Source organism: Neomonachus schauinslandi, chromosome 10 (genome assembly GCF_002201575.2).
Source record: "Neomonachus schauinslandi chromosome 10, ASM220157v2, whole genome shotgun sequence".
In the NCBI taxonomy this organism is placed as follows: Eukaryota; Metazoa; Chordata; class Mammalia; order Carnivora; family Phocidae; genus Neomonachus; species Neomonachus schauinslandi.
Window position 1 is genome coordinate 23,002,885 of NC_058412.1, and position 26,023 is coordinate 23,028,907.

General features: G+C 54.2%; 1 protein-coding gene across 1 annotated transcript in view; it reads left to right on the top strand.

Annotated features, from left to right (window-relative positions):
* Positions 1-5,419: 5,419 nt before the first annotated feature.
* TOGARAM2 (TOG array regulator of axonemal microtubules 2) overlaps positions 5,420-26,023 on the top strand; it is a 40,363-nt gene continuing 19,759 nt past the window's right edge. Inside the window, 13 exon segments of the mRNA XM_021697544.2 lie at positions 5,420-5,447; positions 7,380-7,493; positions 8,298-8,579; positions 11,166-11,377; positions 12,381-12,437; positions 12,439-12,572; positions 15,249-15,295; positions 17,577-17,743; positions 20,214-20,364; positions 20,571-20,732; positions 23,348-23,501; positions 23,665-23,770; positions 24,608-24,843. Of these exon segments, the coding sequence (XP_021553219.2) occupies positions 5,420-5,447; positions 7,380-7,493; positions 8,298-8,579; positions 11,166-11,377; positions 12,381-12,437; positions 12,439-12,572; positions 15,249-15,295; positions 17,577-17,743; positions 20,214-20,364; positions 20,571-20,732; positions 23,348-23,501; positions 23,665-23,770; positions 24,608-24,843 (1,850 nt within the window).

Consider the following 26,023-nt stretch of genomic DNA (forward strand, 5'->3'; position numbering starts at 1 on the left):
GTCTCTTACAGCTGAAAAGTCAGAGACAGAGGAAGCAGTTGAAGGCTCCTCTTGTCCCCACCATGTGAAGCTTTGTTGAATTACTAGCACATGTTCTGATTTATAATTTATATTTGCATCAAGATGATACACAAAAGCGGGGCAGGCTCAGAAGATTTTGAATTTTGGAAATTTATGGATATGTCACATACCCATTTCAGTAGGGCCACCACTGCTCATCTAGTGCCTTGGTGTGAGTTAGAAAAAGATACCTCTTTATCAAGGCACTTTACTTCCATTCATCAGAGAAGGGCAATAAATGTGAAAATCTGTAGTGTCTGCAATGTGAATGATGTCTCTTTAATTATGATGCCTCGTGCAGTGCCCAACCTGAACAATCACACAAGGCGGCTGTGCTGGTCACTTACTGTCATTGTTTTCCAAACAGAGCTTAAATAAAACTTTTTCTCAACCAGAGGCCTTCCCATGTCTTCTAGACCAATGATTCTCATATCAGAATTCCTGGGAGGTGGGGGGCTGTTTTGAATGTCACAGCCCTAGACATAGAGGCAGCTCTCTCCTTCCTCCCTCAACACACACACACTGAACTATTGCAAATGGAAGGCCACCTTCCTCAGCTGTGATGGGAATAAAAATGGTCGAGAAGTTTTGCTTTGGGCTCTTGACCATGAGATCCACCCTGTCCCGGAAAGTCATTAAGATGCAGGTGCTAACTGCCTCCTTAACAGACTCTGTTCTGGTAAGAAGGGCTCTCTTGGAGCATTTCCCAGCAAGGTGATACTTGAGCTGCTCTTCTAAGGGTCCTGCCCCAGCCTGTCCGCTGCCTCCTGCTCGCCCTGGAAAACTTCCGCAATGAAGGTCATCTGCCAGGTGGCACCTCATTCTGCCACCCAGCCTCAACCAGGCCTCTGGAGCTTCTTGCCCCAAAAGCTTTCAAAAAGGATATTTTCCCTCTTCTCACACATCTTAACACATACACTAAGATCATTATTAAAGAATAATATTAATAGCCCCCATTTGTTGAGTTCTTGCTTACGGGCCAGATGATTTGAGATGCTTTTCGTATTTTATTGAATATGCTCAGTAACCTTGTGAGAAAGGCATTATTATTTCCCTTTTGCAGTTAAACGGAAGCTCAGGTTTAGTAACGTGTTGCGTGTGAAGTCTCGCAGCCGGTAGGCGGTGGAATTTAATGCAGGGCGGCTGTCCACTGTGCAGTACTGTGTTCTTCTGCTTCTAGCAGCAGAGAACGTCAGCCCCGATGCCTCCACTGGCCAGCTCGGTGGCCTCCATCCAGCTACTTAACCTCCCTGAGCCCCAGTCTTCTTAGGCATAAAACGAGGACAATAACATCTGCCTTGTTGCTCTATTTCAAAAGCTAAATGGCATGATGTGTGGCAGCACCTAGCACCATGCCTGGTGCAAAGCAGCATGGAACTAAGAAATGTTAGTTCCCATCCCTTGTTTCTTCTCAACAAGACTGTCTATAATTTCGACATTTGGGGTTATAATTTTGATTTCTTCATTCATGCGTGCTGCAAGCATTCATGGAGCTCTTACTATGTGCCAGGTACTGTGTTTGGCACTTTGTATTTCTTTACAGTCCCATAGGCCTGCTAGCTGAAGCACATCCTGCTGTCTGGAGCACAGAAGGTTCCAGGAGCATTGACCCCACCTGATCCTATTGTGGCAGGGAGGTGGCATCTGCAGTCAGTGGGTGTAGCTCCAGAGCTGGTGAAGGGGCTCCGGAAGGGGGCACTTATGGTTGGGGGGGGGCATGTCATCTGTGAACTGTCTTCCTGCCGGCCCGCGTGCCAGTCACTGCTGGAGCCAGGAGCCTGAGTAGGGTGCCTTGGGTGCCTCTCCTGGGGGGCCTGGTGGGTGTGGGGATCAGTCTCCTGGTTTTGGTGGAGATGGCTCCTGGGACTACCAGCCTCAGGAGTCAGATAATGTCATTTCCTCTCTTCAAAAGCTCTTTAGAGTTCCCTTACCTCCCCACACCGGCTCTCCGCCTTCTCAGCATCGGGTCCTTCTGCCAAACCCCAACCTCACAGCCTGTTTGTTCCTCCATGCCTTTACTCAGACTGTTTTCTCAGCCTGTGAGGCCTTTCCTGTTTCCCTCGCCATCTAGACTCTGCTTCCTTCCAGGCCCAGCAAGGATGATGCTCTCCTGTGGCGGGTCTCCAGCTGCCTAGTCAGACAGCTCTGTGGGTCTCCCCTGTGCCTGTCTCCGCCCAGGACCCCCTGCGTTCTGCCTGGTGTCGCGGTGGGCGTTCACTTCACAGCACAGCATCCCAGGTGAGAACTGCAGGAGGGCCCGGCCTGGCCGTTTTGAGCCTCTGACTCTACGGACATGTCTGTCTCCTCCACATAAGGGGCACCCATGTCACCCGGTCTGTCTTATAGGGACGGAGGGCTGGCCCATCATAACTTTAAAGATGGCGTGTGGGCGGGCGCAGGGAGAGGAAGAGTCTGCACTTGATCTTACTATCTACCAGCAAAGGTGCTGAATTCTTTTCGCACTTCACTTAATCCCGACCAAACCCTTGGATAGGACATTTTTTTTTCAGATGAAGAGACCAAAGCTCAGAGGAATTAGAGTTAATATGACTGGGGCAAGTGGGAAGGGTGCCCATCTGAGGCCTCTCTTCAGAGAGACAATGTTTTGGTGGGGGACATTTTTGGGCTCAAAACCTAGGTTTGTTCACTCTGCCATCTTTGCCCCATTCCCCTTCTCTACCCATCTTGACATGGCACCACTGTTCCCACCCAGCACGTCTGAGGAGGCGCAAACTCTGACTTCTTGGAACCCATGTCCTCGGAGGCCTCCAAAAGGAGGAGTGGGTAGTGTCATGGCCCCATGAGGGACGCTACATGTGTGGCAGCCCCTGGGAGGGGGGGCAGGTGGGGCTGCATCTCGGGATCAGGGGCCCATCCCCTCCGGGACCTCTCTGCGGCCACAGGGGTGACTGGGATCTTGTCCCTGGGGCTGACATTCTTTACTGGGCCAGTTCTAGATTTATTTCCTTTCCACTTGAAACCTGAGTCCCTTCCGTCAACCTTTTTCATTCCCGTGGTGCCAGTCGCCATGGAGCCTCTGTAGTCAGCTTTAGTGGAAGGACTGGACAGCGGTCAGTTACCTTGGGCCACTCCACTCCTGAAGCTGGAAAACTGAGGCCAAGGGTGGAGGAGCCAGCTACCTTGGGCGGAGCCTCAGGGACTGAGGACAGAATCCTGGTCTCCAGAACCCACTGGCTATTAGCCCTTTAGGTCAGGGGTCGGCTGTTCCAATAGGGAACAGTCACTCCTCGGTGCCCAGAACAGAACAGTGCCAGGTGCAAATGGGGGCTCAGTGGATTGTGTCTTGGGGGTCAGGTGCTAAGTCTGGTTGATTCTAAACCCCAAAGTTCTATCCACATTGGGGCTGGAATTTCTGATCTTGTTTTTTAGAGTTTGTACATGGATTTTTAAGTTCCTACCAGGTCGTGGGCCTCCATGATTTCCCTGGGGAGGTGCCGCCCGTTGTTCTCACATAGGATGTAAGAAGTGGTTGTTTGTCCATTTGCAGCTGTGGCCACCTCCCCTTGGGCAAGTGCCTAGGAGGTCCTGCACACAGACCCTGAGGGCCTGCCTGAGGGGTCAAACGTGTTGACACAGTCAGGAGCAGGCCCAAGAGGGGGTCTGCCTGCTGGGTTGCCCTGGCAAGCTAAGAAAAAGAAACCAGACAGATCCCCGTGGCTTGCTCCCTAGAAGACTCTAATTCAGTAGGGGCCGGAGGTGGGGCCTTGGAATCTGTCATTTTTATCAGTTCCCAGGTGATTCTGATCAGCAGCCACAGTTGAGAACAAGGGCTGTAGCTAAGTATCACTTCTCTGCATATAATTCGCATAGAAAGCCGATGCTCTGGTTAGATATGGTAGCAGGAGTCTATGGGGCCTGCAGCTCTCACTATCTACAAAGCCTGGACTCTAGCTTGTTTGCTTTAATTCAGCTGTGGATGGTGTGTCCCTGCCTGGAACATTCCTGCTGGGCTTTGCTGGCAGCTGCCTTGCCAATCTCTTGAGTCTCTTTGCCAGCTCACTGGGGTGAGGGGCGGGGTGTTGAGACCTGGGGAGTCGTCTTCCACCACCTTGCTCGGGAGAAGTACTGTGTTTCACCGACATTCCCTTGTGGCCAAATACTTATCCTAGTAGTCAGCACATAGGGAGTTGTGAGGAAAATTCTCCTCGGACAGACAACCTGAGTGCTTGAGGACATAAGCAGAGAGACCGGGCAAAGGCTGGGCTGGAACCTCTGTTGGGGCTAGAGGTGTTGCTAGGAGCTGCTCTGCCTTCTGGGGCTGGGGTGGGGATGGTGGCAGGCTGGCTTCCAGACGGGAAGGCAGGTTTTCTCAGTTTCTGAGTTGGGATTTGCTGCTCAGCAAAAGGAAGTTGGCACTGCATTTTGCCCTGTCCCCAGATGATATCTCAAGGGAGCTACACCAGAGTAGAGATTGGGAGATGTGGCCTTTACCCCTGATTTTGTCACTGATTGGCTCTGGCCATCCACTTCCCATCTGTCGGGGTGAAAATGGGTCACTTTTGTCTCAACAAAGACTATAAAACCGTGTGAAGTTGTAGAGTCTGTGGTGAGACCCTTGTCACATGGAAAGAGAATGAAGTTAGGTCCCGAGCAAGAGCAGATGACTGACCCCAGAGGTTTAAGGGGGATCAAGAAGAGGCTTGACGTGATCAAGCAGTTGGCCACAGGACGATGAAATGACTCTCTGACAGGGTCAGAAGTGTATGGCTTGGTCGGCATGTGGGCCAAGAACTTCATGCAGATAGAGCCTGGCACATCCAAGAGAAAACTAGAGAGCTGGTTTCTGGGGAGAGACCCTGCCACATACCCGAGTGATAAGCAGAGTCACAAAGCTCGACATTCGTCAGGAGCTTCCGGGGCAGCGGGCAGAGGAAATGGGATTTTGAAGAAAATAGAAACTAAAGGAGAAAGAAGGTGTCAGACTCTGCCTTGATCAGTTCCACCTTCCCTGGAGACCCTAAGGTGTCCTTGTCAAAGCCACAGGTGAAGCCAGCTTAGTGGGCTTGGTGACACTCTTCATCTATAGCTCTGCTCACAGGGGTACAGCCTTGACACCTGCAAAACTTCGAGCGACTGGAGAGGCAGCGTGTCAGAAAAGAGGTGTCCTTTGATCCAGCAGCAGATTTCCTCACTCCAAGAATACTTGGGCTCCTGAAGGCTTACTGCAAAGTCATTTAAAACGTGTTTGTTAGTTGTACTGACATCGCTCTGCCGCTCCCTACCGTAGGACCCTGGATGTTACAGGCTGCCACCTTCTGAATCCCCAAGGACTGTGCTCACGGCCCGGAAGTAGCTGCTGCCTCTGGACAACCTCCCAGGCACCTTCTCCACCCAGGGCATGAGTACCCGTGATGCTATCCCCCCAGGTAAGGAGCTGCACTCAGCCTGGGAGATGGAGACAGGCAGGTGGCCATGCCTTTCTGCCCTGGCCCAGTTCCCTGCTTGCTGACGCTGGCCCTCCATGCTCAGCTTGCTCTCTGGCAGCTCCCGGGCCCAGGGAAAGGCTCAGAGTGTTCAAGAAAGTCGGCTGAGCTTTACCTCCATTCTCTGTGCCGGTGGGCCGGCTGAGGAGCTGGCCTGTTTTGTGGTCAGAGGACATGGGGCTTGGCCCTCAAGGACAGCTGGGTATCTCCGTCTCTTCAGTGGACAGACCAGGAGAAGGGGGAACAGTGTGGCCAGCTCAGGGTCAGGAGATGGGCTTCCAGGCCTGATGCTCTTCCTCTGGGAGACAGCTGTGTGAACCTCCGTTTCCTCTGGAGAGTGAGGGGATCCACAGGTCCTGCCACAGATGGAAGGGGTGCTGAATGGTGGAGAGCTGCTTTTCCCTGGTGGGGTTGGAGCCGAGGCCCTGGGATGACAGGGTAGCTCAGGACACAGGTCATTACCTAGGGGCAGAGCACCCTGGGGCTTTGATATATTAATGTGAGGACAACTGCATAATTTAATGCCACATCAGATCCTGCTGGACATTAGATTCTAATAGGGAAGTGGGAAGTACTGAAAGCTTAAGAAAAACCTAGAAATCTAGAAATAGAATGAAGGTGTGACCATATGAACCCCTAATCCTGTCCAACTCCTTTGTTTTACTGATCTGGGGACCGAGACTCAGAGAGGCTAACTTATTTCCCCAAGGTCACACAGCTGACAGAAACAGGAGGAGAATAGACTCCTGACTCCTGGTCTGGAGGCCTTCCACCCTGGGAGTGGGTATGCTGGGTTGCCCCTTGGTGGAGCCTTCTCCAGGTGGTGGGTTAGGACCCCATGGATAGTCCTGAGGTGGCCTCGGATGGGGAGCCATGGGGGTGTCGGACCAACGATTCAGCTTGCTAACATTCAAGTGCCTCCTGAGCATGGGTCCTGCAAAGACAAATAGGATAAGGTCCCTGTGCCAGGATGTGACAGGGCAGGTGGAGAGAGGCAAGGATTGGGGAGGGTAAGATGGGGTATGCCTGGGCTGCTGCAGGGGCACAGAGGAGAGGCAAGGCTTCTCAAAGTAGTGGGTGCTTAGCCGAGGCTCCCTCTCTCCCCTCCCAGGGAGTCCTGACTCTCAGCTCAGGGCCCCTCCCCCTGGGCTCCCCGCCCGCTGGGCTCCTGGGCCCCACACTGTCACTGCTGGTTACTCATGGTCTCTCCCAGCAGCCTTCAGGTCTCACCAGGGACTGGGGGACAGAGTCCCTGACAGGCAGCATTTGTTAAATATCCACAGTAGGGATCAATCAAATCAATTTGCTGAGCCGGGGAGGTTTAGGAGAAGATGAAGGGTCAGTGTGGGACATGCTGATGAGGGGCTGGAGGACTCCCAGGAGAGGGTTGTTGGGCAGGTAATTGGATGCTCCGCTCTGCCACCATGGGGAGAGGTCAGGGCCAAAGCCACAGGTCAAGGGGTTACCGCATGAGGGTGATAATTACAGGCATGGCAGTGAGGAGTAGCCCATGAGATGTGCAGAGGACAGAGGCAGGGTGGGGGTGTGTGTGGAGGAGGGGAGCCCATGAAGGCGGCTAAGAAGGTGTGGAGTAGCTGGGTGTGGGTGGAGGGGCTGGAGCAAAGCCGGATGGAGAAGGCATGCGAGTGTGAGGAGAAGTGGGGGAGCCAGGCCGAGAGGACTGGGAAGAGGGGGGTGGTGGGATTTGGTGGGGATCATGGTACCCTGGCCTGCTGGGTGTGGGGTGGCGGGCCCCCCATCTGTGGGCCAGGCTCTGGTTTGGGGGTGGGCTACAGAGACCCCAAGGGTGAGAGTGCTGGGACAGCCTGTTCCCCAGTCCTGGTCTCAGTGGACTTCCCGTGCCTCTGTCCCCAGCCAAGGTTCTGGCTCCCATGGCCGTGTACTGTGGGAGTGTCCCTCGGACCAGTGCTGGGCCCCGCGCACTCCCGGGCGGAAGAAGTGACTCCAGGCTCCAGACTTACAGAGAAGGTGAGGTTGGTGGGACTTGGCCTCTTTCAGGCTACTCCCCTTACAGGCCTGTGGCCAGCACCCAGGTCAGCTTTCGCTGGGCCTGGTGCTGCCCAGGATCTGTGGCCTCTTCTGTGGGTCTTGTGGCTTAGGTCAAGGCCCTCCAAAAAGGCTATGTGTGTGGCAGAGATTCTAAAAGCTGGTCTCTGTATTTGTTTTCCCTGGCCCTTCCATGGTCTAGGCTCCTTCAAGGCCCAGTTCAAACATCACCACTTTATGAAGGCTTTCCAGATCCTTCTCTTCCTCCTCTATGTGCACAAAGCATTCTGTTGTTGTCTCTCCACTGTCTGGACTGCTTGGCACATAGGAGATGCTCTCTGACTGTTTACTGAATGAGTGGTTGGACAAGCTGGTGTCTGCATGGAAGCATGATTGGTTCTGAGTTACCTGAACTCTTCAATCTGCATTTGGTGTTGTCAGGTGTATTGAATGGATTGCTTGGGATCCTGGAGACTGCTGGATGGTGGTCCCTGGACAGAAGACCTTCCCTAAGTATTTATGGCCTCATGTCTGTGCTGTCACTGGGCTGCATATCGACTCCCCTTTTCTTCCCTTGAGTAGCTCATGACACATCTTGTTAAGGTTAGGCTTCCCAGATACTGTTGAATGAATGAATTGACCCAAGGAGCGATGGTAACATCGAATGATCGGGATTCATGGGGCAAAGCCGGACTGTTCTAAGGAAGCAGCCCCGAAGAGTTCACTGGTGCCTGGTGCCACCATGGGTTCTGTGTGCCTAGCCACTCTTGCCTCTGTCTCCCTCAGCCTCCCTCCAGCCAACTCCAGGTGTCCTGCTGGAGAAGCCGCTGCAGCTCTTGAGTGGACATGGGGACCCCAGCGGCCTCAAGTTGGATGCCCCCCTGAAGGGCTGGCAGGCCAGGAATGGCCACCCCGGGAGCCTTGCGGCCCTGTCTCTGGGGTCCAAACCCCTGGCACCCTTCTCCTCTCTGGAGTCTGAGGCCAACAGTGTGGCCCGGGACACCACCCAGATCAAGGACAAGCTCAAGAAAAGGAGGCTCTCGGAGGGCTTGGCAGCATCCTCCCGAGGTGAGCGCGGGGCCCTGCCCACCTGCCTCCCACCCACCCTGAGGCCAGGGACTCAGGCTACCTGGCTGTGAGGATCAGTAGGTGTCCGGCTGGCAGCCGGGTTCTCTGCAAGCTGGTCAGGACGCATCCAATCCAGGGCACTGTCAACCGCCCTCCCTGGGAATGCACTTCCTGCCTGGGGTCTGTAGTGGCCTCCCAGCTAACCTCCCCATTCCCACCCCTGCCTCCTTCTCCTCCTTCTAGTCTTCTCTCCAGGGAGATCCTCCCAAATTGCCAATCTGATCATATTCTCCCTCCCGCTCCCACCAACGATGCTTAGAACCACCCTGTAGTTTTTGGATGTGCTTAGAGTAAGCTCCCGAACAGTCCCTGTGCATGAGGCTGACTGCCCTCACCCTGTGCCTGCACCACACTCTCCCCTGCTCTCTGCTCACTCTCTCCCCTGCTCTCTGCTCACTCTCTCCCCTGCTCTCTGCTCACTCTCTCCCCTGCTCTCTGCTGTCAGATACACTGACCCTCCAGTCCTGGAGCAGGTGGGCTCTCTCTGGCCTCAGACTCTGACAGGCTGCTCCCCCCACCTCCCTCCTTTCCTCACGGGGCTACCACTCATCCTTCCTGCTTGGCTCAGAAGCCTTCCTCAGAGAGGCCTCCTCCACTCCCCAGTCGGCATCCATCCCAGTGACACTCTCTAATAATGCCCTCCAGTTTTCTCTCTTACCTCTCTTCATAGAGCTGTGTACTTACGCATCTGTGTACTTACTTGTGTGATTATTTGTTTCACATGTGAATTTTGCACTTGGCGGTATTCTCGACGAGGGCAGGCGTGGAGTCCTCAGTGCGAGGCAGAGTTGCCTGGCAAGGGAGATTTTCCAGAAATGTTTGTTGAATAGATGAGCAAAGAATTGAACAGCGAGCACTTTATATTTCTCTCTCATCTGCACGGTGGGCAAACCAGAAAAACAGGCCAGGTTCCAATCTTAGCCCTGATACTGGCTGGCTCTGGGACTTTGGGCAAGTCAGTCACCCCTTCAATCTCAGTTTCCCCTCAGTGTAATGGGGATACTAATACTTCCGTGTGCCTGAGAGTTTGATGAAAACATCGTACACAGAATTCTCAGCACCCGGCATTGTGGGTAGAACTTAATAAATTTTCATTTCCTTTTCTCTCTCCTCTTCTCCTAGACCAATCACTGGGTCCTTTTTTAGCTCAGTGAATGTTTGAGTAACACAAGGAATAAGAAGCCTCGAAGTCTTAGGAAGGAAGGGGACATCCTCTTCACTGAGCAAGATGCTCCCCCTGCTGAGGTCTCCCTGGGGCTGACGGTGCCCAGGATGATGCAGGGGAGCCCCTGTAAGGAGTCCCCCTGTGGCTGGACAGTATGGACACAGCAGGTGGGGGTTGGAGTGCTGGAGAAGCTTGCTTAGAATTTCCAAGTGGTGCAACTTCTGGAGTTGCCAGACCAGTGACTCCCTCCCTGAGAGGTCTGAACTCTTTTTCTAGACATGTCATCTCTTTGTACAAGGTTCTAGTACAGGAGAAAAAGAACAGGGAGTTGTTCTACACAAGGTACAAATGGGACGTGATCTTAACTTATCAGGTCCCTCAGCAAGTGTGGTGGGATGGGGATCTCTGGTCCCCTGAGCAGGGCTGGGCCTGCCCTCTGCATCCTGGATGGAGGCTGTGTTGGCCTCTCTGTACCACCTCCCAAATGGAGCCCAAGGTGGGTACCGTCTCCACCTGGCTTGTGACCCCTTCTTGCCTCCTTCCCCTCAGCACACCGACAGGATTCACGACAGGGCAAAGCAGAGCCAGGCTGGGCAGAGGAGCAGAGAAGCTGTTTTGATGCGACCACTTTCACGTAGCTGGAACAAAATGGCCTTTGAGAGTTAAATGCTAAGTTTTTTTCACAACCGCCAGTAGTTGCAAAGAGAATCCTGAGCTCTTTACTGTGGGGATGGCAGGGGGCATGTTGCTGTTCCCAGTGGGGTGGGGCGGGGGGCAGGGAGGATGCCCGTTGGGCACAGAATTTACTCAGAAGAGCTGAAAGTGGGAGTGGTCTGCTTTCAGACGAGGTCAGGGTGTCCCCTGTGTCGAAACAGCAGTACCCCCACATCATTAGCTGAAGAGGAAGGGGGAACAGAAGTAATTTATGGGCACCTGCCACGTGCCCGGGACTTTCTCGGCATTTTACATAAGTCACTGAATCTTTGGATAACCCCATGATGTACCTACGTTCAGTTTACAGATGAGCGAATGGGGATTCAGAGACTTGCCCAAGGTCCCACAGCTTCTAGCCAGGACTGGAGCCCGCTGTCCTGACTCCTAGTCTAGTACTGGTGTGTTTCCCTTCCTGCCCAGCCTGCCTCCGAATTTTAAATGGGTGACTTTGGCCCTTTTTACCAAAGTTTATAGGAATGGGCATGGTCCGCTTGCTCAGCCTAGTGGTGGGGGTGGGCCGGGGTGGATCTCCTGCTCTCACAGTCTCAGCCTCCCCTGGAACCGATGGCCCTGTGGCCAGTATCTGAATTGCCCCCCTCCCCATGCTCCAGGGACTAACTTATTCCTCACCCCCACCTCCTGCACAGTCTCCCTGGATCCTGTGGGAGGCCCCAGAGGAGCTCCTCTGAGGAGCACCATCCCCCGGGCCACTTCTCAGAGGCTGCTGAGGGCGCCCAGGCCAATGCCTCCCATCCAGAGCATCCCTACTACCCCTGAGGCTGGCGGAGCCAAGGAGAAGGGCCTAGACCCACCTGGGAGCAGTCAGGGTCCCCAGGAATTGAGACCCGGAGCCCAGGAGGTAAGGTGGCTTGACTGCTCTGAGTTTTGCCTCTCCTTCCGTCTTTGTTTCCACTCTTTTTTTTTTTTTTAAGATTTTATTTATTTATTTGAGAGAGAGAGTACATGAGCTGGGGGAGAGGCAGAGGGAGAGAGAGAAGCAGACTCCCCACTGAGCAAGGAGCCCGATGCGGTACTGGATCCCAGGACCCTGGGATCATGACCTGAGCTGAAGGCAGACCCTTAACCAACCGAGCCACCCAGGTGTCCCTCTTTTTTTCCATTCTTTACCACCACCACCGCCCCCGCCCCGTTCCTGAGCCCTGAGCTTCTCCGGAGGTGTGTGAAGGGCCGCCCTCAAGGATAGGGTTGGCACTGGGAGGGGCATCTTCTCCGCAGCATCCAAAACCTTTGCAGCTGGCCTGGGATCCAGCTGGCCGCCCCAGAGGTGCTGAGCACAGGCTGTGTGACCACCAGCCCTACACTTGGGGATCCCTAGGCCTTCTCTGGTCTAAACGTTCCAGAGTTCCTCATGCTTCTGACCGTCCCCATTACAGGCAAGGGCGTGCGGCAGAGGGGAAAGGTGGCTGGGCTGAAACTCAGGAGATTTGGGCTCTGGTTTCCACTCTGCCCCTCACTGGTTGTGTGACCTTGGGCCAGTCACCCTCCTCTCTGGGCCTAGTTTGCACATCTATAAAAAGAAGGTATTAGACCAGATGTTTTTGAAGATCCCTTTCAGCTCTGATGTTGTAGGAGTTTCTGAAATGAGAATAGCAAAACAAATAACAATAACAGAAAGAGAGTAGGGATGAGGGGGGACCCAGCGGCAGGTCTTCTGTCTTGGAGTGGTAAGGAAACAATGAGCTTTCTGGGGGGGTCCCAGGGTGGTGTAGCTGGGAAGAAAAACCAGAGGACACTTCCCAGCACTGCCTACCACCCCAGGTGGCTCCTGATAAAAGGGACCACCCTGTGTGAGGGGCCTGGGAGGTGAGCCTCCAGAACCTTCCCTTAACCTCCGCTCCCAGATGCAGATCTCCAGACAATACCTGCACTGCAATGACGAGAAGATGCACAAGTCACTGGGGGGGCGTTGTGATCCCGCCCATCCCGAAGGCTGCGGTGTCTGCTGGGGCCTCCTCCTGTACACCTGGCTCCCTTCCCAGCCGCTTGCCTCCAGGCCAGGGTGTCCTCATGGGCCTGAGGGTCCCCCGCACACGGTAAGCAGCCCTCTCTCCATCTAGCCCTCCAAGATCCGAGACCTGCTGAGCCTCCAGTGCCAGGGTGGAGCTCTGGGGGCCTGGACACGTGAAGGGCCTGGCTCACCCATGAGCCACAGACCTGGGGACCGTACAGTGCTGATCCTTGAGCCCAGCGGGATGGGCGTCTGGGCTTAGTAGACAGTGTCTCAGCCTCCATAGTCCACCAGCTTGCTGATGTCTGTGGTTGTCGCAGTGATGAATAAAATAGGAGCTCTATTCACGGGAGCTCTTTGTTATTATGTATTTTAATTAATGGATACTAAAAATAGAAGCATTATCTGGTATTTGTATGGAAGTGGGAGGGAGTGGTCCACAAAAGTTTTGGACATAAAAAGGGGTCTTTATACACAAAAATGTTTGGGAATCAGGGGGGTAGAGGGTTGCTGTGTTGTAATGAATCTGGATTTATGGCTCGCAAGTGGGACAGACGGACCTCTTCAGATGTCCCAGAACATCCCCTAGGTCAGTCCAAACTGATGTCGGAGCAGGTGTGTGTGTGTGTGTGAGAGAGAGAGAGACAGAGACAGACAGACAGAGGGAGAATGAGAGAGGCCTCACTTCTCGCATCCCTTTGGGGCCTGCTGTACTGACTTCTGCCATTTCTCTCATGTTCCTCACCTCTCCATCTCCCATGCTGCCTCCCCTCCCGTCTGTACACACGTCCACCTCCTCCCCAGCCCCGGCGGAGTGTGGGCCTGCTCCTGGATCTGAGTGCCCGCTCCGTCGACCTCTGCTTCCTTCTTACGCCGGGCCCCTCCTCCCCTCAGCGGCGGTCCTGGTGGCTGGAGGGACTCTCTGGCCCCAGACCAGTAGCCTTCACTCCGCCCTCATTGCTCTCGACTTCACATCATGGGAGGTATTGATGTCCACGTCTTTCTCCTTCCTTGCCTTCCTGACTTGAAACCTACTTCTTGACCTCCTGTGGCAGGACCTTCTAGGCAGTGTCCCCTGTGCCCTCCTTTGTCCATCTCTTAGATGTGGCCGTTCCTGCAATTTGGTCCCGGCCCTCTGTGCCCAGCTCCTTGTTCTCCCCTGGGGGAGTCCTGTCTGCACTGGCAGCTTCCAGGGATGGGTGGCTTCCTCATTCCCTCATCCCCTGCTCTGCCCCAGGTCTCCCTAGAGTCGGGCTCCGCGTTTCCATCCTCCTGGTGGGCATCCCTGGTGTCCTCATGGCCGATGCCGATCCGGCGTCAGAGGGAGAGAGGGAGGCTGTGCCACCATCAGGGCCACGCTGATGGGCCACCTCACGTTCCCCCAAACCACCTCCCTCCCATGACCTCCCGACTCCCACCGGGGTGCGGGCATTCTCTTCCATCTTCCAATTTTGGCATCATCTTTGGCTCTTGCTCCCGTGGCCCCCTGTCCTAGCAGATTGCCACATCCCATCAGGTCTTCCGTAAACAAGAGAAAATACGAAGGCTGCCACCCTCTCTTGCCCCTGCCTCTCTTCTCCGTTTCCACTCACAGGCTCCCTCTTGAGCGCCCCGACAGCTCCCAGCCCAGCACCTTGCCGCCTGGGCTCTGCATTCTAATCTTCCCTTCTTGTGTACCACCCTGTGTACCTTTCCTCCACGTGATTCACATTTTTTGACATCCTGTGTCAGCAGCTTAAAGAGAGTCTCCTCGGTCTGACATTCAGGACCTGTCCCAGCCCACCACTCCCAGGCCTCCTGTGCTGCCCTCAGGAGCCGGCCCACCTCCAGAGCCTCCCCGCCCCATCCCTGCAGCCCCAACACCAGCCTTCACCTGGGGGCCCCCGTTCAGCTCCTACTGTTCTTCAAGCCCCAGTCGCACACCAGTCCTTGCGCTCAGGTCTTCCCTGCCCTCCCTGGGGAGGCGATCAGGGGAAGAGCCCACGCAGCATCTAGCCCACAGACCCCCTGACCACACTTTTATTTAAACCGCCTATCTATTCTTCAGTGGGGAGCTCTGCCGGGCAGAGGCCATAACTTGAAATCTCTGCCCATCCTTCTGGGGAACCCCCCGGGAAATGATCTCAATCAGGCTGGGAGGCCTTCTTGGAGGAGGTGAGGCCGGAGCTGAGTTTCGAAGCCTGAGGGAGAATTTGGGAGATGAGGAGGGAGAGACATGAGGCATTCCTGGAGCCGCAAGGGGTGTGCACAGCAGCTCTGGTGTTGGTGTGAGACAGGCGGGTGAGGTTAGCAGGACTGCACGGCGCCGTGTGCTAAACCGAGGGCCGTGAGCTTTACTCTGAAGCAGCAAGGTGCCACTGAAAGCCGTTAGGTGTGGAAGTGCCATCAGATCTGCGTTAGAAAGGCCGCTTTGGTGACCAGAGAGGGCTGAGCACGCTGAGGCGGAGACTCCTGCAGGATCGGCGGGGAGAAGCCGTGGGCCCCTGAGCGGGGCAGCGGCGGTGGTCTGCGGCGTCTGTGTCTGGACCCAGCCTGGCCTGGTCTGGTCTCCGGTCGGCCTGCCCTTGACTTTGCGGATAGAGCTGCATCTCCTGCAGCTTTGAGCTCCTAGCCAAGAGCCTCTTTACAGAGCTGGCCCCACCCCCTTCGTGGGTCCCCCCGTCTCGCCCATTGCCCCATCCCAGAGCCCCCCAGGCTCCTCACTGAAGTGGCTCCTACTTGCCGTCTCTCATGGTGCTTTTTTCTCCCCGATTCTTTCAAGATTGGTTCGGGAGAGTGGGCCTCGGGAGAAGACCCCTAAATCTCTGGGTATGTACTCCCCACATGCACCGCCACTTGCTGTTAATTCAACTCCCTGCCTCCTGGGCTGGGTAGGGGATCAGAAGTAGGGTTGGAGTAGGCATGAGCACCCTCGGACCCGAGCCCCTCATTTTACGGACAGGGGAACTGAGGCCTCGGGCCGTGCCACCTCGGAGGGTCGTACCAGCACATGGAGCTTCCCAGTAGCCCAGCTGCGAGGGAGGCCTGTGTGACCCGTGACCGGCTGCACTGGGACTGCAGGCCGGGGTCTTGTCCCTGGTCCCAGAGCCTGGAAGGCAGCCCGCAACATGTGCGTGCGGGTCTGCGGGGCTCCAGAGACCTTGCTTCTGACACCTTGGGCGGCTGCCCCTGCACTGTTTTAAGCAAGTAGAGGTGAATATTCCACACCAGGCCGAGTGAGAAATTGAACCACATCCCATGAACCCCTCAGCAGGTCCCGGAAGGCTTAGTGTCAGGGGAATAGGGCCATCCGGGTTGTTAGGGAGGCGGGTGGCCTGCAGGAGGCCGGGGCACAGAGAGGCTTCAGAAGAGGGAGCTGGAAGCTCTCCAGCCTGATGACCTAAGTCTGTGGGGAGGAGGGAGGCTGAGCCCCAGGCAGGTTGGGTGAGGGATCTGGATGGAGCACCCCGAGCCTGGGGAGGAGGTTTGGAAGTAGCTGCTGTGCTGACTGGCAGGAGGGGGCAGACTGCTAGTCCAGCTTTCTGGCAGGTCACTCTGGACAGCTTAGCAAGTGGGTCGGTTGGCAAGCGGGGGGCTGTTGCCCAGGAAGCCCCAGGCTCAGGACTCGAGCTGAGCCCAAGAGGCAGGCCTGGCATAGAAACCTCGTTGGGGGCTGCTTCTCCTGGTGCAGTGGGGTGACCTCGGATGGTCGGCTGTGACCCACGCTGGCACCCACGGTGTCCCTTAACAGCTACCCCTGAGTGTGCCGGCATGAGGGTTTGGGCCAGGAGACCCCAGTTTGCGACTATTCCCCTGTTTGCATCCCCAGCTTGCTGCTTGAGAACCAGGTCCCCGGGGGCTTGGGGGCCAGGCTGCTCAGACAAGACTTTCTAGGATGTCTCTTGGAGATGGAGGTGAGGAAGGAGATACAAAATAGTAAAGTCCTTAAAGGGCCCTCTGACCCTCCAGCCGTTAGCTGGGGATAACATTACCCAATACGTGTAATGTGCCTACCACATAGAAGGAGCCCACATGGTATTGTCTGAAGCTGAGGGCTTCCCCAAATCTTGTGGCATTCCTGCAGTCCTTGCCCTCATTAGCTGGCACCTGAACATCTGTGTCCTCTGCCCTGCCCCCTTACTTTTGGGCAAATGAAGCCTTTGCCCTTTCTCTATCTTGGCCCTCGATCCTTCTCCTGGGATCCAAGCAGAGGGATCCTTGGCAGAAGGCATGGGCTGGGCAGAGGTCCAGGGTAACCTGGGAGCCCTCCTGGAGGCCCCAGATTCAAGGCACCCCTTCCAGCCTCAGGCAGCCCCAGATGGTGGCCCCCATTCCAGTGGACCCCTTACTTGCAGGTTTACCCAAGGGCAGTGTGCTCCAAACATTGATGACAGGAGAACCCAGTTAACATCTCTTTCATTGAAAGAAAACTGATCTACCCCTGTCCTGCCTCCATAATAAGGCATGTTACTTTTGAAATCTATTGACTAGGAAAATCTAGAATGACCAAGAAATACTGTTGATTTGCTATCATTTGGAAGTGAATTTGTATTGTATCAATCACAAGAGCATGTGAAGGTTGCTGGGTCTCAGCTTCCTTGTCCGTACAACGAGGGGATGGGACTAGCATTGGTTAGTTCTCTCGTCCCTTCACGCTGTGTGATGATGGGACTCAGTTTATTTTCTCTCTTCCTGAGGTGCACGCCTCCTGGGGAGAGATAGACTGACATGCTCAGGAACTATCTTAAACTTCCTAGATAAAAGACCCACCCCGTTTCCTGCCCTGCCTCCTCCCTTCCCTGTCTTATGATAAGGTGTGCAGTAATTATTGAATGAATGGATGGATGGATGGATGGATGGATGGATGGATGCACAGATGAGAGCAGGAGAGTGTTGGTCCTTGGGCAGCCTGCTCTATGCCCGCCGGCGCTGTTCGGTAGAGTTTCGCCACCAAGGAAGCATTGGGCAGAACAGTGGAGAATGGCAGGCTTAGGCAGTAAAATGCTACACCAGCCACAGGGTCATAGAGCCCCAGGGGCAGCCCAGAAGAGTGAGTGCTGCTTCAGAGTGCTGGGTGTCCTCAGCTCCATTCTTGTTCTTGATCCATCAGAGCCAAGACCTTCGGCCCTGCCTGTCAGAGATAGGTCTGCCACCCCTAAGAAGCCTGCCCTGCTTTCATCTCAGTCTGCTCCTACACTGACAGCTTTCTCCTTCAGCCAGACCAAAGGATCCCGCCCCTCGCTCAAAGAAGAGGACCAGAAGGAGAGCAGTACCAAGGTATCTGGAAAGCGAAGGGAGGAGAAAGTGGGGGTCAGAGTGGACTGCTGGCTGAACACAAGCATGTTTTCTGAAATACGTAAATGTGGGGCCAGCTTGAGGAAGGCAAGAAAGAGCCCTGAGTCAGCTTCCCTGGTGCTTAAGGCTGGAACCTGTTGATGGTTTGGGGGTGAGGACCAAAGAAAGGAAGAGAAACAAGAGAGAGGAAGAGAAGGATGCGAGTTGGGGGTTAGGTGAAGGGAAGAGTACAGCAGGGAGCTGAGGGGCGGGATGAGGGAGGAAGGGAGGGCAGAAGGAGGTCACACGGGGTTCGGAAGGAAGCAGGATGTGGAGAGTACAGAGGGGCTTAGGTGAACCAAACCCAGTAATTTGAACCAACACCCAAGATAGCAACTGAGAGGCAGCTGACTCGAGCAGATCAGCCAAAGACTGTGCTTGACAGGCTGACAAATACCTTGCGCTTCTCAGGTGACCTTGGTCCAGATGATTCTCTTCCCTGGTCTGGATGAATTTACTAAAACTTGAAGAGTCACTATTAGGGAGCTCTGTGCTCAGTCTTTGAAGCAGAGATATGAGAGTACAAGAAACATGCCTGGAAGGTCCGCTGCACACATGTGCTATGTTAGAGTCCAGTGATGACGATGATGAGGTCGGGCATCGCAGCCCTTCCGCTCCAGCCAGGGTGCCAGAGCACGACAACCGAAGGAAGAGTAATTCAGGGCTGTGAGGTGACCCCACTGCCCACCCCACCTTGGCCACTCACCCCATGGTCAGACCGTGGACCTTGTGATAACTTCACCCCCACTGGCATCTCGCTTTCAAGCATCCCCTTCGCTCATCACCATGTCCTGTTCTTATAGCTTCGTCCAGCCACACCCCAGCCCCAGCATTTCTTCCTGTTCTTGCATCAGCAATATCCTCCCCAGAATCAGACCATTCCTATCAGCATCCTAGCTCTCTGTTATTTCTTTTGTCTTAAGAAAACAAAACTACTGTCTTGTCTCCACCCGTTCTGTCCTGAGTCTGCTACAGTCTGGTTTGGGTCCCACTGCCCCCGAGGAAATGGCCCACGTCAAGGCCACTGATGACCTCCACCTTCCCACATGCAGCACAGCTCAGGTCTCTTCTAACTCGACCCATCAGCAGCTTTGGTGGCTCATTCTTCTTGCAGTCCCCACCTGGGAGAGAAGGAGGCGAGGGCGTGGCTTCCTTCTTGGTTCTCTGCCTCCATCAGATTTTGTTCCTTCCCAGTCCTTCTTGGCTGGCTCCTCCTCATCATCCTGCCCTTTACACGCAGGAGGCCCCAGAGCCCGGATCTCTGGCCTCTGGTCTATTTCTATTGACCCCGTGTGACCTGTTCTGGTCCATGACATTAACTGCCATCTATATGCTGAGGACCCCCAAATCTCCCTCTCTGGCCCAGACCTTCCCCTGACCTCCAGGAGCAGTTAAATTATATAGCTAAGTATGTATTAACTGATATTCTGCATTTCCATTTAGGTATCTAATTATATTTCAAACTTACCTCATCCAAAACTCAACTGTTGAATCTTTACCCCCCAAAATCTCTTTCCCCAGTCAATGGCAGGAGAAGGCAACTCCAACCTTCCAGATCCTCTGACCAAAAATCTTGGGTCCACCTTTGCCTCCTCTCTTTCTCTGTTGCCCCACATCTCGTATATCAGCAAAAGCGGGGGGCTCTACTTTGGGGACCTGTCCAGAATTAGGCCATTCTGTCATCTTCATTCTCACTATGCTAGTGTAAGCCCTACCACACGGAAACTCTTGGTTCTATTTTGCAACTTTTCGTGAGTCTTAAATTCTTCCCAAATATAAAGTTATAAAAAACAACAACACTTAGAGGAACCCCTCATCCCCCAGTGGAAGTCCGATAATGTCACTCCTGTGCTCAGAACCTCGGTGGTTTGCTGTGTCCTTTAGAGGACACGTCTGACCCCTCACCATGGGCCACGGGGCCCGGTGCACTATGGCCCTGCCCCCCCCCTGCCACCTCTGACCCTGTGTCCCACCATCCTCTACCTTGGGGTGCTCTAGCCAGTGTCCTTACTGCCCCCCAACCGTGCCCAGCACACTCCAGGCTCAGGGCCTTTGCATCTGCTTTCCTCTGCTTAGCACCCTTCTCCCCTAGAAATTTGTATGGCCTCTGCTCTCTTAGTTCATTCATGTCTCTGCTTAAATTTCCCCTCCTCTGGGAGTTCCTCTGGGCCTTCCTACCTAAAATGGAAGCCCTGTCACCCTCTGTCCCTCACTCTCCTTCTGGTACATACTGCCTGATGTTAGAGATTGGTCTGTTTGGCAGCCCTCCAGGAGCAAGGTCTTGGTCGTTTTGTTCACTCCCAGAAGAGTGATGGCAGGTAGGAGCCACTCACATTCCTGATTGAATAAATGCAGGTACAGAAAGCACCGTTGGGTCCTCATGGTAACAGAGTTTGCCTTGACCTTCTGCCAGATCCAGGTCACCATCTCCAAGTCTGCCCAGGAAAAGATGCGGCTGAGGCAGATGAAGGAGATGGAGTTGCTCCAGAGGGCAAAGGAGCTGGAGAGGGAGAGGGAGCTTGCTTCCCAGAGCCTGGCCTCCCGGAGAGCCCTGATGAAGGAAGGTACTGGGTGCCTGGGGCCCGATTCCCTCAGGCTGGGGAGACTTCTTGGCCAACCACTGGGCAAGAGAAGGTTTACCCACAGCCCCCCATGCTCCCCATCTGGACGCTGGACAGGGAGCTACTGATGGGCCCATGTCCAAAGGAGGACACTGGGGCTGAGGACAGGCAGGACCAGCGCCATCCTAGGACTTTCTCTGCCTCCACAGGCCTCCTTCCCCTCCGGGGTAGTGGGACCATGTCTGTGCCCACGGGGCTGAGCAGCCCACACAAAAACATCGGTGGCATCCTGAGGAAGCGGGCCAACCGGGCCTCACTGCCCAGCATCCCTGTCAGCAAGCAGGAGCCCAGCTTTGCCCGCCATGCTTCAGGTAGGGCCCAGACCGACTGCCTGGGGGACTCATGTCCCTCTCGCTGTGTTGCCTCGGGATGCTTTGGGGTACAGCAAAGGTGACCTGGGCTGTTCTGCTTCTTCCCATTACCTGTGTTAGAATAGAGGGCAGTCTGAGGTGTGATCGCCTTGCCAGAGAATGAGGGATAGTGTGGGAGTCAAAAGCATCTATGGGGGTGACTGGGTGATAGACACTGGGGAGGGTATGTGCTCTGGTAAGCGCTGTGAATTGTGCAAGACTGTTGAATCTCAGATCTGTACCTCTGAAACAAATAATGCAATATATGTTAAGAAAAAAAAAAAGAAGAAGAAGAAGGTAGCGGGAGGGGAAGAATGAAGCGGGGGAAATCGGAGGGGTAGACGAACCATGAGAGACGATGGACTCTGAAAAACAAACAGGGTTCTGGAGGGGAGGGGGGTGGGAGGATGGGTTAGCCTGGTGGTGGGTATTGAGGAGGGCACATTCTGCATGGAGCACTGGGTGTTATGCACAAACAATGAATCATGGAACACTTCATCTAAAACTAATGATGTAATGTATGGGGATTAACATAAGAATAAAAAAAAAAAAGAAGAAGAAAAAAAAAAGCATCTATGGGCCAGACTGGGGATCCAGGGAATTGCAACTAGAATTACTGATAGAAAGGCAGGTGTGCCCAGCCTGCAGGACATGTCCTAGAGGACTCACCAGTGCACCGGGACCACAGATGCTGGGGAGAAACATCCGCGGAAGTAGCTGGAAACATCGGGAAGGGGAAGAGAGGGATCCGTGAAGACCTTGGGTTCCTACAGTTTGCCTCATAAAATGTCAGGGTTGGCTAGGGCTGATTACAGCCTGGGATCCCAGGATCCAAAGGTTCTTTGGGATGCTCAGGAAGGTGCCAAGGCCCAAGGAGGCTCTGACCCCATTCCACCAGAGCAACATCTATTTTGCCTCACTTTTTTATATATTGGGCATCCACCTGACATTTCAATTTTGAAAGAGTTTGCTACTAAGGAACATTTGAAAACAACCAGCCTGGCTCAGAGTTTCTTTAAGTGTGGGCTGTAGTGGGACCATGGTGATAGAATAGAACACCATTTTTGGTGCCAGAAATAATATTGACTCATCCTTCTTTTCCATTCTCTTTCTATCCCTTTGATTCCGTCAAGTAGAAAGTCTTAATTCAGTGCTGGTCTTGAGCACCCCTCTCAGGCTTGGAAATCTCCTTTTTAAACAAAGAGATCTTCCTTCCAGCTTGAGTCATCAGAAGCTGCCTACAATTTGATAGCTGGAGTTTTTAACGTCCTTTTACTTTTATTGCAAATATCCTATCCTATGGCAAATAATATTTGTTTACATATTATGGTAGTGACATAAATTTCCCTTTAAGATAAACTTTGAAAAGTGGGTTGGCTTGAAGAAAAATGCCGTATAAATAAAATTACAGGTAATTAAGAGACATGGCAAGAAGTCATGAAAGTGGTGATTGAATGGTTGATACTTGGGAGATATTGATCTATATAATCCATCCCACTCATTTTATAGTCAACAGAACTGAGACCTAGAGACCCAAAGTCACCTGAGTTTACTTAAGGTGATGGTGGTCTGTGGGGACTAAGATTTTGGCTAATGACTCTTATCCAACAGCAAAGGTGAGAAGAGAATCTGGGAATGAGGTCTTTTGGTCTTGGCTTTAAGTAAAGGATTGCCCTGCCAACTCAGATTTGCCTAGGACCTCCTGGGTATGCCATCTTGACAATCATGCTGGTGGAGATGAGCCTCTAAAGAGAAGTAGCCAGGAAGCAAGGTGTGGCAGTGTGAGCTCTGGGTTCAGAGGAGACCCTCTTGTCATGGCTCCGCTGATGGAGACGCTGAGGGACTGTGGTGGGGACCTCTGCCCTTCCGTGCCTCTGAGGCCCCAGTGATGTGTTTCAGGGATTGGAGCAGGTAGATGGCTAAACTGCCTTCTTGTTCTGCTAGGATTTTGATTCTAGCATCCGTCCCTAAGGAAGGGGATCCTAGAAAACATGACCTGAGTTTTAAACAACATCCCTGCTTATTGGCAGTCCCTGCCACATCTTGACCACATGGGCCCCCGTTAGCTGCATTGTCTCCTTTGAGCTTTCACTGTCCCCTGTTTTGTCCTTTGGGCCACTTCCCTGCCTTGCCCCTGGGCAACTTCACAAAGGGTGGAGAGTGGGGGGAAGAGGAGAAGCTGATAACACAGCCTCCTGGGTGGGGATGAGGTTAGAACACCACCAGTGTGAGTAGGGGCTCCCTCCTTGCAGACTTACGAGCCTCACCCAACCACAGATAGGGCAGGGTTGGGGGTGAGTCACCGGCATGGTGGGCTTTGTCACATGACATCAAGCAGAGTATCACAGGCTGGCTTGTTTAGAACCATCAGGATGGCAGGGCTGGGGTGGAAAAGGCCAACAAAAGCTAGACAACACTTTTGGAGGTGTCTGCGTCTCCCGGGGCGGCGGGGAGGACTCACAAATCCTGCCCTCCCAGCCCCGGCCAGTTCCTCCTCTGAGCACACCTCATGTTAGGCCAGGTCTGGGTCTTCCTGCTGAAATGTGCCATGTTCCTTTCCTTTTCTGTGAGGGCAGCCAATTCATTACCCGCGGTGCTTACCTTGGGGTCTCCCGAATGGGAAGAAGAGGAGGAAGAATTTGATCCTAGAACCTTTAAGGAGTTGAGGCCTTTCTCGAACCCTGAGCTGGGGCTGATGGATGCCCTCCAGTGCCTGGAGAGCAGCGACTGGTGAGGGGACCCCTTCTCCTGACCCCAGCTGCCCGCCTCCCCTGCGGCAGGAGGGGGTGGTGGTGGGGGTGGGTGGGGGGTGCCCCGGTGCCCCTGATCTGCACGGGGAGCAGGGCTCCTCCCTCCCCACCTGCCTGTGACAGACCTAGAACTCACTTCTCAGGCAGATGAAGGAGAAGGGCCTGCTGAGTGTCCAGCGCCTGGCGGTCTGTCATTCAGATGTCCTTGCTGGGAGGCTACACGACGTGTCCTTGGCTGTGACGGGGGAGGTGAGGCCACCTAGACAGCCTGTGTCCTGTGCACTGTCCCCACCCTGCAGAGCAGGCAGTCCCCCTTCCCTGGTGCCGCTGCTCAGTGTGGGTCACATGGCAGCCACGGAGAGGCCATGGCTCCCTGGAACGTGGCATCCCCTGCTTATTTCTTAGCCCTCAGCCACAGAGGTGGGAGGTAGCCGCCCATGTTTCAGATTGGAAAACTGGGGCCTGGGTTTTCTTTGTTTCTAATCTCTGGGCACTGAAACAACCAGAGTCCTGTATGCCTGTTTGTCCTAGCCCTGTGCTGTCCTCTGTACTCAGATGTCCAACGAGGGGCTGGAGTGTTCTGGGCTAGATCTCCAGCTTCAGGGAAGTTGTAACATTTCCCAAGGATTTTCTCCCCTGGGGCTGGGGCTGGGGTGGGGGCCTAGGCCGGGCCCAGAGAGGCAAAGGGATGCATCTTATCACATGTGGAGGCCAGGTCCCTTCTTGGGAATAGACTATTCCAGTGGTGGGGTGATGTTGGAGGGGCCAGGCTTGTGAAGACTAAATTGAACATTCTTTGTAAAAGTACTTAGAAGACTAAGTGTTGCACAAATTTCAGATGTTCAAATTTTAAATTTCAGGTGGAATTAGTAACTATGATGATAACAATAATAGCATTTTTTTAAAATGGGGCTGTTTTGTCCAGAGCTATTGTGTGGTTTTCGTTTCCAGCCTGGCAAGGCCTAGGCCTGCAGGAAGGGTGGTGGTGGCAGGAGAGGGTGGGGCTGTGCCCCATACTTCGTATGTTCTGGAACCCTTGGCAGGGTCCAGCAGTCCTGGAGGCTCCCCGTCCCATCTCTCTCCTAGGTCACCAACCTCCGCTCCAAAGTGTCCCGCCTGGCCATCAGCACCCTGGGAGCCCTCTTCCGGGCCTTGAAGAAGAACATGGACCAGGAGGCTGAGGAGATTACCCGCAGCCTGCTCCAGAAGATGGGGAACACCAGCGAGTTCATTCAGAGAGCCGCCCACCGCTCCCTGGGGGCCATGGTGGAGAATGTGACCCCCGCCCGCTCCCTGGTGGCCCTCACCTCGGCGGGCATCTAGTACGTGGTGGCTCGTTGTCGGAGGGGTGGGTTGGGAAGGTAAGGCTAGGGGAGAGGTCTGGGGATGGGAGAGGAGCAGCCAAATGCAGCAGGTGCCCCACACATGTAGCAGGGGGAGGAGGAAGACCCGTGCTTCCTGGTGCGCTTCTCTCCCACCTTTCTTGGGTCAGGTTGGGGATAACGAGGCGAGCTCGGGGCAGCCCCGAGCCTCAGCTGCAAGGGGACAGCAACTGTGTTCTGTTCAAGGCTGGGGAGTTCAGAGTGTCCGTGGTAACATCCGGAGACTGGGCTAAGAGCCAGCCTGCGGCCTGTGTGCCTCTCCCAGGGGATGGGCGTTCTTTCTGATGAAATCAAGGCTGTGAGCAGAGCAAGGCACACAGTCTCATTCTAGCTCACACCTCTTGGCCTTTTCCTGGGGAGGAGGAAGGTGCTTGCCTCCCAAGGGAGCCCTTCTGCAGCCAGATTTGCTTTCACCTTATTCAAAAACCCAAACTAAAGCAAAACCAAAACCATTTCCCAAACCCTCTCTCCCACAGGGCCAAACGACTCTCAGCCCCAGAGCCCACTTGTAACACAGATGCAGGGGCTTCTGGGAAGCCCCCAGGGTGTGTGGTAGCCGCGGGCAGGCCTTTGCTAGCCACACCACAGCTGGGTAGGAAGGGTGAGGGGCTCCGGAGTCACGTTGCCTGGGTTCACATCCTGGATTGTTACTTCACTTCTCTGTGCTCAGTTTCCTCATCTGTAAAATGGGAATAATAATGGTGCATACCTCTTCAAAGTGTGAGGAGTAAATGAATGGATTCATGAAAGAGCGCTCAGAACCATGCCTGCCTTTACTGTAACATTCACTGAGAGCTCACTGTGGCTGCCACTAACTTGGGAGATGTTATTTGTCCTTTTTTCTGGATTCCTCCCTTTTCTCAGCTTCCTCATCTGCAAAATGATGCTAATAGTGGCTTATGGAGTCGAACAGATAATAGATGAGGGGTGTTTAGCAGGGTGCCTGGCTCTGAGGCTGTGCTAAGTACAAGCTGAGGCAATTGATCATTGTTGCAAGAAGCAGGGTCAGGTGTCTAATGAACTGTGGGCACACAGGCCCTGTTTGAAAAAGTGAAAAAGAAACAAGTGACATTCTGATGGGTTTCCCCTGTTAGGTTTACCAAATTGCCCATGGATCCCC